Source organism: Gavia stellata, chromosome 9 (assembly GCF_030936135.1).
Source record: "Gavia stellata isolate bGavSte3 chromosome 9, bGavSte3.hap2, whole genome shotgun sequence".
NCBI classification, from domain to species: Eukaryota; Metazoa; Chordata; class Aves; order Gaviiformes; family Gaviidae; genus Gavia; species Gavia stellata.
The window spans coordinates 32445212-32457494 of record NC_082602.1 but is presented as its reverse complement, the minus strand read 5'-3'; the positions used below and the strand labels follow the sequence as shown (position 1 = coordinate 32457494).

Below are 12283 nucleotides of genomic sequence, written 5' to 3'. Positions count from 1 at the left end.
ATATTTCTGTTTTCTTTAAAAGTTGTACTTCAGAGATCACAAAATACACAGCAGGTGTTTGTTACACCACAATGCAACAACAAAGATTTAAAATAAACAAAGATAATGAAGCAGAACAATAATATTACACATCTTCATTAAATCCCACAATAAAATATATATTCTGTGCTTTTTATTAATATGTATTATTGGATGTGTATATTACTGATTTTACTGATGTAAACAGTCCTTCCAACAGGAAAACTAGAATTCAAGACAAGGGCAATAATGCAAATAAGAGTGATAATAATAATCCAAAAATTGTGATAATTCAAATTCAAACCAAAATTTGGGGGTACAAAGTATCCCAGGATTGCACCTGAGTATTCATCTGCAAACACAACTCAGTCTTCTTATATAGGACTTTTGAAACAAGCTAGCATACTACACATCTTTCCACAAAAAGGATTCTTATGCTACAAGTCATAATTCAACCCCATTTAATTGAACTATATCTTAAGGGTCTCATCTGTTAGAGTAAATCAGGTTTCATTTTTTAATTTGCATACTAAAAATCAAATCTCCCTCTAGTTCTTTTATACCCTACTCTTTATTTAAATAATTTACTCTCTCATAAAATATGAGGAAGACTGTTTCTAAGAAATCTGTTTAGAACCAAATAAAATTCACATTCTGAAGTTACTGCCATTTCTATTAATAACAAATTAACAATTTAGGATCTTCAGGAACACCATTAGAGTTCACAAGTTTATTTGAGCTTTTTCTGCTACACCTTAAATTTTTTAAATCAATGCTGTAACACTGAATTAAATTAACATGAGAATCATTTCAACACTGATCACTATGGGTCCCTGTCTCTTCTCACATTATCTTTGTAGACAGGAAGCCAGAAATAATCCAAGTTTCTTTCTTTTTAGAAAGAAAGTATTTTAAAGGTTTGGGGGGTTTTTTTGGAGGACATTCACATAGCTTCTACATGAGTGTAACCTCTCAATCTGGCTCAGCTGCAGCCACGACACTATATCCAACTAATGTTCAGAGCTACCTGAACCACTCTACCCCATAAAGACAATACTTGAATCCATGCAAGAAAGGCTATACTAAGCAGAACAATTTCATTTCTAATTAAATAAACTAGCAGAATAAAGCTAGCTACTCTGACCTCAGCACCTATTAACTTTTAAAGTTTAAAAGTAATGAAAGTTGTCAGAGAAAAAATACTCTGGTAGTCTAAAGACTATCAAGAAAACAGGCAGTTAAGAATCTGAATGAGATCTCAAAAGGACTTTAGCAGGGCAGAAAGCTGGAGCATTAGACTTGGATGAATCCAAGTAGGAGGAAATGTTTCTAGTTTCCCAAAGACAAAAAAACAAGGGGGGGGGGGGGGGGGGGGGGCAGAAGGAACTCAACTGTTCTTGGAAATCAATGTCAATCATATGATACAAATCACTTTTAAACTAGACTTCATCAGATCTGAAGCTGAATGATACAAATTTTGGGTTTTGAATACATTAGAAGATCAGCAGAAAAATTAAGACCACCATTCTGTACTGGCTGGCTTGCCCTTTCAGACGTGCACTGTAGATGATCCAAACAATTCTCATGTTGCTATTCATAAAGCTAAGAGAAAACAGCTCTGAAGTATCAGCTGCACTATCTTCATGAAAGATAAAACAGAACCAAAAGAGAAAATCCTCAGATATTCTCTGTAGTGACATTCAACTGAAAAACTGGAGAGCGCTGAGAAATTATTGTTTATGGAAGAAGGGGATATTCAAGCAGAATTATTTTTTCTTTGAAATTCTAGAGGTGGTCCAAGACTGATCAACTGTCAGCTATTCAATCAAAAGTCATAACGGATGGAAGATGTGGGGAAGACTGGAATGCAACTTTTTGGCAAGCAGGTATTAAAATGACAAAATGTCACCAAGAAAACAGTGTTTTTCATTTTAATTCCAAGCTGTGAAAATAAATGTGAAGTTCTCAGTTGTTATATTTTTTCTTTTTAACCATACATGCTTGTGTGAAGTTTTTTTTCATTCAGAGCAAAACATCCAAAAACTCAGAAATCAGTCATTCAAAACAAAAATTAAAAAAAGTAATTTTTTTTTTAAAGATAGTTACATTCCATTCTGCAAGTAAGTATAAACACTACGCCTCAACAAAGGAATCCACTTAATACTTCATTACCTCAGCAGCAATGATACATCTACCTAATAAAATTTTCAAGTCATTTAGACTGAAACAATATCTGAACAATGTTTCATTTGGACATTCATTTTCTTGTTTAAAGGCAAAACTTCTAATGCTTTAAACTCTGAAAAAAAAAAAAATCTGCTTACAGACACAGAAACTTGTTTTTCTTTAATTTGTTGAATAGAAAATACACTTTAATACAAAACTGCCTTTACATAATGATAAACTGGTATATAGCAAATCCCGCTGGTGTTATTTAATATCAACTTTTACAGACCTGACAAAAATGACAATTAAATTAAAAACAATTTCTTGTGTTTCCCAAACAAATTGAATCTGCATGATGTGCAAATACTATACAAACACAAAAACAGAATTAGAAGTTCAGGATGACATAATATATGCTATTTTAAAAACCTAAGCATCATTCATGTGGTGTTCTGTCAATTTTATCTCCAAATTTTCAATCTAATTATCTTCTGCCACAACTCACTATCAATATTTTATAAGTTGGAAAATTGATTCCTTATAGGAGTGAAAAAAAGTTTAGTGAACTGTTATGAGAGAGAAACCTTTACATAATTATAGTACTATTATTATTCCAAATACATGGGACAAGAGTTTGTGTTCCTATTGTTTCTTTATCCTTAGACCAGACATGGGCTGATGGCTGGTTTTAGAGGACATAATGACCCAAGGAAGATGTAAACCCTACTTCTAGTTCACACTGAACCCGGACACTGGAACCTGGATTAAATATCTGAAATTTACTAACTAAGCATAAGAGTTTACCAGAACAGGTCAACATTGTACTGGTTCATTATATTTTACGATTACTAAGGATGATGAAGGAATGTCAATTAAGTTAGGAATACAGGCTCTGCAGGTTCCACTACCCTTGGCTAGTTTTACTTGAAGAAAAATTTTCCTATGGCTTATTTTCCTTTAACCCAGATATATGTCATGGCCTGGTACATATAGCTGTTCTTCTTGCCTAGAATTAGATTAGAATATATCAATAGTTCTTCTTACAGAGATGGCAGGACCTTACTTTACTTATTATTTTCCCAAGGCTTCAGTGAAAGCAAGTAATACCTTTTGTATTTGTATCCATAATCTATTAAATGGAATCATGATCTAATTATGACCCTGAAGCAAGTTGCTTCTTGTTGTCCAACATCATCAATCCTGCCACAATATACCCAGAAATTAAACATTCCAGAGATGCTGATATCAAAAGACCATTATGGAGAGGGAAAGGAAGTAACTTGAAAAACACTCTCACAGAGAAGAGCAATAATGAGAGTTCAACGGTACACTTCAGAACTCCTATATATTGGGTGCCACTGGACTGGAGTCCTTTACAGGTAGGAAATATTTCAACCAAATCTTGAAGGACAGTGAAATACTAAGAACCAGTCTTCTGTAGGGTGGCAATTGAGGAATTTTTTAAATAAGCCACAACTGAGACAAGAATCTAAGGCACCAGGCAGCTTGCTCCAGCATCTATCTACATGAATTATGGCACCGATATACATTGGAACTCCATGGTGCTGAATTTAACAAGGTCCAGTCACTACAGATTTGGGAAGAAGCAGCTTTAGCTGAATGGTATACTGAAAGGTACAATGAGCAGGTTTCTTGTTCTCCTAGAGAGGCATTGTATCAATTTCTGATGAAACGTGCTTCTAAAAGGGGACATCTGGGGAGTACCTTCTCTGCCTGACAAAGAACTCCCCTGCCTTGTTTTGAACTTTGCATGCTAGGAAAATGTACAAAGCTACTGACAGAATAAACCAGAATCTTAAAAACTCTGAATTCATCTCATCTTCTTTTTTTAATAACTAGATGTGGTATAAGTCTAGGGTCAGCATATTATTTCTCTAATTTTAACAGTATTTTGTTCCAAATCATCGCCATTATTTGACACACTAATGCTAGTCACACAATAACCATGGTATTTTTTTCCTTATCTGAAAATAATAGACACTTTTTACTCATTGTTTTAACAGACTAAATTTGCTTCATCATAAAAGAATTACCAATATTTTAACTGTATCTAGAAAATACATACGCAGTACTGACTGCCCACATTAGTAGCTATATAAGGTGATTCATCTGAAATTATTTTTATCTTTAGTGAATGTGCTGAATCCTATTCATATAGATGCTCTTATGAGTGGAAAAAAATACAAAGCTATATATAGTAGGTTGAACATTCATTAAGATACTCACGGGAGCACGTGGCAGTTTGCCATTCTAGACACTGTCCATATGGGAAGGAGATTATATAGGCGTTTGAGTCAACGCATCGTTTCGTACTGCTACACCACATACATTCCATACCATTACTCGTGCAGTTAGAACATGTTGTTCGCAAGGAGCATGGCTTTTTGCAGGGTCTGGCATTCTGGTTGGGACTAACTGAAAAAGAACCACAAACATTTATAATTTTGAACACAAGTGCAATATCCTTTTTCTTTAATCATATATTCCATTAGAAAAATCCTTGTTAAAGTGGTTGCCTCCTTAATTATCTATAAATAATTTAGTCCAAACTTACAGCACAGTACATAAATACAATAATATTTTATAAAAATTATTACATAATACTCAGCATAAGTCATACTAGCGCTCTAAAAGAGTCCATTTAAACATTTTCACAGCAATTTTATCTATACACTGAAATAGTAAATTTAATATTCATTGCCTGGTAATGTTAGTTATTTGCACGTACATGACATAAAATAAGTCTCCAACTTCTATGGCAAGTACAGTAGAGTTCTGGGTCTATTGTTCTCATTAGTTTAACAGTGTATAAGCAACAAATATTCTACTTATGACTTATACCCTAAAACTTTGCCTTATAGTGTACATATGAAAGTCACTAGAATCCAAGGGAAAGTAACAAAAGAAACATTGTTCAATGCAGAACAGTTTTGGTTGAGGGTTCTTTTTGTTGGTTTTTATTTTTTATTTGTTGTTCTCTACTAGAGACCACATTTTGACCAGGTTAGTGGTGTATGTCATCTCAAAAAGTTGTAACACTCAAAAAGAACTTGTATGCCCTAACTCCTGATCTTTGTTTTGATTTCAAATAAAACTGTACAGTGTACAAGAACAAGAGTATAGTAATTCTTACGTAGGAACACAAAAGTATAGATGGCACTGTATTTTCCACACAGAAGCACCTTGTGAAACATCGGGATTAAGCCCTGCTATGTATTGCCATGTTTTTGTATATTATTGACTCATATTCAATACAAGCCAAGTTCTCAAGCCATTCTTCATCTGCTAATATAGTACACCAAATCACTTAACCAAGGCTGTTCCTGGATTTGACCTAATATGTACGTAGTCAAGCTGCAGTTTGCAATTAATAAAAAATACAAAGAAAAAATAACAAGAATCAGATTAATTATAAAAGTATTCTCATACGGCTGAAGTACTTTGACTTCTATAGTCTTTGAAGCACCTCAAGGTCAAAAAAACCCCTAAAACAAGACACCAGTCACAGATGCGTATAATGTTGATCTAACTGTAAAATACTGCATCTTAATAATGTCATTTGTGTTCCCCCTAGTGTATCCTTTACATTTTGAGATGTCTCTTCCATTGTGGCTATATCTTTGACTATTCTGAGAAACATCTGGTAAATAAGTAACTCAAAATTAAGAACACTGTGAAAGATGAAACCTTTAGGAAATATAGATGGCAGTAGCAACAAGTGTACAATATATACTTTGCAATTACATTACTATTTGGAATTGCTTATAAGAAAATAAAAGTTTGGTAAGATCACGCTTTGGTTATACAAGTTAACAACTTTGAAAATTTCACAGTAAAACCATTAGATTGATAGGCAGTGTTCCCAACGCACCAACAATGCAGCTATTTTCCAGTTTTGCACAGACAATAAACAGAACAAATTTGAAGGGGAAATTTTAAGAACTTCACGTGCTCAACTTCACAGCTATGAAGAGAAACATAGGATAATGGGAGCATGAAAATGCTAATTTGAACTGTCAAAGTGACTATTTGCCACAGTAATCTTTACACACAAACAAACCTAAAAGATGGAAGCAAGAATTTTGGGTTTGTCAGTATTTTAGACCATTAAAATGTTCATTGATATTTAGCAAGTTTCAGAAAGAAAACATCAGCCTTGTTGAACACCTCCACAGACACTTCTGTGCTACAATCACTGTTGTCACTGACTACTACTGCTTTAGAGGCAATTTATAAGACTTCTGGTGTAATGCAAACTAAGCCATGTAAACTAATTCACAAGTAAATATTTGCTGCTTTAGGAATAGTAATTGTTTTCTAAATTAAAGCTCCATATTTTTCAAAAAATAAAAAAGGGGTTTTTTTAATTCTTTAATCCGAATTGTCCAAAAATTCCTCTTAGCCAATGAAACCCCAAACAGCTTGCTAATCATGACAGTAACAGTAATTGAGTGTAAGAGATTGCTTACCAACAGGTTTTTCACACACAAGACCATCTGCCATTGCAGTGCATGGATTCGCTTTCAGACCTGCCACCTCTGCTCTTTCTAGATATGCGCAGAAGCCAGAGTCATTGGGCTCTCCAGGAAGCCATTGCAGAGTTGTATTTGTAAATGGAGACATGTCATCCCATCCCCAGTAGGAGATGTTGATCTTGCGTAAACCTACCCAAGGTGAAATTTTCTATGAATCAGAATGAAACAAATGTGAGATAATTAGTTAAATGGTTTTTTGTTGTTGTTAAAACATTTCAAAGAATAGCTCAACAGCAACAATTTCACATTTTGAGAGAATTCATCATGTACTTCTCTCACTTATCAGTCGTTGTCTATATACTTTTTATCTTAATTGTTCTACCTTGCTGCCCCCCCCACCAAAACAAACAAAAAACCACACCCACTGTATGTTTCTGTTCTACTAAAAATCTGTGTTTGTTCTATTCAAAGTCGATCCTGATTACTATTATTTGATACAGAATCAGAAACCAGGCCAAACCGTCATAATGAAATTGGGTTTGGGTTTTTTTCCACTGCCTACTATATCAATTACTAATTGCTAGGCCAACGTAGGTAACAAAATACACATAAGTTAACAGGAATTCACAGAAATCAAAGTTCAGGAAAAAATAGGAAAAATTTTCCATTCTCTAAAATCTGTATTGCTGATACTGGTCAACATCTTTAGGCAAATCAGAGACAGAGATGAAAGTGGCACATCCACAACTCCAACGCCATTAAATACACATTGAATACATTGTTATTATTGATTCATAAAGCTATAAAAAAACCTAGTCTAGAAAACATAAAAAGCATTAATACTCAATAAATATTTAGGATGTATCAGTAAAATTACATCACACAAATTCTACCCATTTTTATTATTTCATTCTCTTTATACATTTACCAAGAGAAAAGGCAGATTTCAAGGAAGAAAGACTTTTGCCTGTTCCAGGATAAATCTACATACATTTCTTGCTCCTATCACTGTAAAAATCTCAAGATGCTGAAAACAAACACTTTTCCTCATGTAATCTCTGTGCAGGCAGTTTTCATTAACCCCAGTTTAAATATAAGGAACAGAGCTATAGAGAGATGGTGGGCTGTGACAGGTATGTGGTGGTAGGTGAATACCAGGGAGCCAAACAACACAGCTATCTGCACCAGACAAAAGGACAGATGTCAGCTCCAAAGCAGAGGTGCTGATCTGATTGTGAATTAGGTTCTCAACTGATTTAATTTACAGGCCAAGGTAGGTAAAACACTACAATATACCTAAAGGGAACCCACTGTGATTCAAGATCTATGTGGTATTTCACAAGCGAACCAAGAGTCACTTCCAGGTTCTCTCAGAGAGATCTTTCATCTTTGATTTCACACCTTTCTTTGGCCACTCAGGTTTAATCCATGGATGAAAATCTTTCAGAACTCTTAAATCTACACCTGATCAGAGTATTCCTCTTCTTCCCCTGCCTCATTAGATCAAAATGAAATATGAATTATTCTTCAGAAATACCACTGGTAATTACTTTTTAAAAAAATCACTAGGTAGATATTAGGTCAGTATTCCTGACCTCCCTAAAATGTACTCCCTATGCTCTCTTCTTCTTCTGTCCTATCAGTTGGGAGCATGATCAAACAAAAATTGCTACAGCATCTGACAGACTTAAAGATGCAAGAACAAACTTAAACAAACCAGAAAACAACTAAGAAATGTGCCATTCCATAAGCAGAGATGCACTCTGGGAGACTCTTGGAACAACAATGAGAACATCCAGCAAAAACGCCACCACCCAATCTTGTGTCTTACTTCCACATTTACTTCATAACTTCATTGCTACCCAGGTGACCAACTTTCCAGGTGTCTGTGACAGCTCCCACATTCGGGATATTAGAAAGAACATGACACAACCAGTAAAAGTGGAACTTGGGCATCCAGAAAATGGTAGATAATACATCTGTTGTCTTATTTGTTATTTAGTTGCCTAGATTGCTGTATATGTGTGTGGTTCACATGCATCAGAAAACCTTAGATATTTATGCATGTCTGTAGACATCTTTCTGTAGAATGCTAAGCATGCACACCAGGCACGTATGAAAAATGTCAGGGGCTTAGGCAGGATAAATTGCTGACAAACACAGACCTAAAACAACCCTAAATGCCTACTTTGGGGCTGAGGAATTCCAGCCAAGAGAACGTACAACATATTACTGACTGTTTCAGTTGCCCTGCCAAATAATTTGGCCTCAGCATCAGTATACAGAAAACAGAGATCCTATTCCAGGTATGGCGAAAAGCGTGTCAGGCCAATAATGAAAACCAACGGTGCAGCAGTGACATTTGGAGAGAAGTTCTTCTATTTGAGTAGGAGAGCATCTCAGAACCCAAAGGGTTGATGACAAAGTCTCAGGGAGGATCATGAAAGACAGAGCAGCCTTAGGAGATGAAAGCACCACCCCTAAAATGAAAGACTTCTAGCAAAAGCAACACATATCATAGTCATCATCATTCTTAATACCTGTATTATCTGAACAACTTAAAGTCATCGTGTCAGATATCTCAAATTCCTTCTGTATCAGCTTTGGCTCTTTGCTAGTGTAAGAAATCAAAATACAGACCTGAAGGATGATTAGCATGCTATCAAATCCACACTATCAAAGCTACTGACTTGCAGGCTCATTTATGCTGCTCTTGGCATGTTGTTAGGATGCCAAAAACAGATTATCCAAAACATTTTTTTAAATGTCTGATTAAAATACGGTAAGTAGCTGAGAAGTAGGCCACCAAAATGCTCCAAGGACACACTTAAAGCACATATTCAATTATGTGGCATTAATTCCATGATGTGGTGGGCTACAGCTGAAGGCTGCTGGTGATAGCAGACATTGTGTGTTGATATCACCAAAGCTTATCAGGAAAAAAGACTGCTGCTGCACTGCACAAAAGCCAACAGGAAAAAACAAATCACAAATAGAGAATTCAGGAAGTTCCACCTGTGACACCTGCAGCCACCAGAGTGCTGTGACTATCAAACTAATTTCTTCACATAAAAAAAAGCATAAATCTAGTCCTTATCTCTTAAACTGATGAAAGGTTCAGGCATAATAGCTAAGAGTCTCAAAGTACTTGAAGCAACTGAGGGACTTCAAAGGTGCCGAATGAGAATGCCAATCCAGTTTCTTCTTCAGGCTTAAGAAATTAAACACCCTTCACTTGAACTCTATGGTTGTTTCATTTAATGCAAAATGAATGTAGGAAACTGATTCTTTTGCTTCGAATATCTTGCCAAAGATGCTTCTGAAGAGGACCAGACAGGAAGGAAACCAGATTGCCTGTCCTCTGTACCCAGAACTCCCTCATGTAAGATTCTAGTTTCCAGGCCTCTTGAAAAATAGTTATCAAACCAGGTGGGTGAAAAACACAGTATAAATCAACTCTTCACTTCAGAAAAATACTTGCTGACATGAAATCAATGCCAAATACATGTACATTTTTCTTTTGAAGAATATCAGTTTCTTTACTGGCAGGTCAGACAATCTTCACTCAACATCTAAGTGGAAAGAAAGTTACTCCTTAGAGTTCTGAAGACTTGTTCTTTCTTCCTCAAGGCCTTGATGAAGGTATACTTTCAGGTTGCCCAAAAACCACAACGAGAAACCCATCCTATCCTCACTGTATTTGGCACTTAGTAAGTTGTTCAGATTCAAAGTTGAAGAGGAACCTGCAACTCAGTCAGAATCAGTTCCTTTTCTATTTGAGGAAGGAGGAAAAGCTCCTTGGCTGCTTAGCTTCCTCCTGGGTAGCCAGAAAACAGGTGAGTGGAAATGTACTGAAACTTTTTCTAGGTGATTTGACTGTGCTTATCTCAGTTCTTCAAGCTGACTAGTATAGTTTCTAATGTATGTCACAATTTTCCTGGGTGCTTTTAAGTAGTCCACACTTGCTGGAGTTGCCAGTCCACCAGGGACAGAAATGAATAGGAACTCCAGAAGCATGTGGCTCCTACCATTACTAGAATTTTCCTTTAATACCAAATGCATGATCATCATGTGTTGCACTGGTAAGGAGGCAACAAGGTCATCTGGAGACCTTCACTGTCTGAGCTCAGCAGGACCCATTTCAGCTCTTGCCTCCTAGCAGAATCTGATTTCAGCAAGGCTGATATCTTTTGCTAGAAGCTAAAGATTTTATCAGAGCTACTTCCTCCTTCATTGCTCTGAAACAGAAAAGGAAGGGAGGGTTTGCTGCCTCTAGAGAAGGTGTATGAATTCCTTAATGCAAAGTATGGTACGCAATGCTTTAGCTTTCAAGAAAAGAATGGGACAATCTAGTCCAACTTGGGACTTTCATCTACCTTCGCTCATTGAGAAGCCAAACAAATGGTACAGCTCCATTTTACAGCTGCTAGTACCTAGAAACTTGGTAAAAATAGTGGTCATTCTGCCCTTCCATCTCTTGATTAACAAAGCACTAGCAGGCAAGCAGGGTGAAAATAGAATGCTATTCATAAAGATTTCAGTCTCACAGAGAGGTAGTGTAAAAGGGATGTCCCTTCAGATGTTATATGCACATGCGCACAAACATACAAAGACAGTCCAGTGACTTTTCAGTGTTATAATGCATACAAAAAGGCCACGAGGAAAATTTATTACTCATGTTCTATTTATACTCAGCTCTACCACTCCTCCATCAATATGGAAGAATAAAACAGGCAGTATCTCCTATTTATTTGTTGACATTATAAAACCTAAAATTATTTCAACTGAAATTTTCTAGCTAGCAGAAGTTAATTGTTATGTTTGTTTTAATAAAGTACTTTTTTAATCAAGCAAAAGAAAATATCTTAAAGTTGGAAAAATTTAGTAATTAAAACAGCAGCACTTCATATTTTTAGACATTAGCTATCAAAATACTACTTTATTTGATGTCTTCATTTCCCTGATACTTCAACCTTGTTACCTGCTACTGCTGCTATTAATAAGTAATGGAAAAGCTTCTGTTCTGCATAGACGTGAGACTAACCATTTGCTTTGAATCATAATCTTAACTTTGAATCTCTTAACCAAGATTCTCAACTGTATCTAGGGAATGATCTTCTATTTATGCCTTTAAATTTTTTTAACTTGTAAACACCATTATAATTTTAAATAATGATTTATCATTACTTTGGACATCAGTGTTGGACATTTTTGTTCCCATTTAAAATGGTTAAGACCTAAAAGCTGCATTTCATCTATATCACGATACATCCACAAAAAGTCACCAAAACAAATGACAGCTTTTTGACTAAATACTACAGCTAATTATTCTTTATAGGATTTAGGAATTATTTCAATTACATTATAGATTTCTATGTGACATGGCAAAGTCCATAAAACTTAGTCTTAATAATTTTTCCTTTGTGTGGGAAGAGGAAAGGTTAGGGAGGAAACAGTGGCTCATAGGAGTAATTATGAATTGCAATCTACTATTATTCTGTTTTTATTCAACACGTATAGGCCAGAATTTGTTTAAACACGATTATTGAATACCACTTCTCATATTCTGGCTGTTCAAAGACAGACGATATTTTCTGGAATAC

General features: G+C 35.4%; 1 protein-coding gene across 1 annotated transcript in view; it reads right to left on the bottom strand.

Annotated features, from left to right (window-relative positions):
* The window catches only part of ATRNL1 (attractin like 1), a 528296-nt gene that overhangs the window by 390337 nt on the left and 125676 nt on the right, over positions 1-12283 (bottom strand). Inside the window, exons 16-17 of the mRNA XM_059821151.1 lie at positions 6675-6888; positions 4432-4620 (exon numbers count right to left, since the gene is read on the bottom strand). Coding sequence (XP_059677134.1) covers positions 4432-4620; positions 6675-6888 — 403 coding nt within the window. The remainder of the gene's footprint in view (positions 1-4431; positions 4621-6674; positions 6889-12283) is intronic.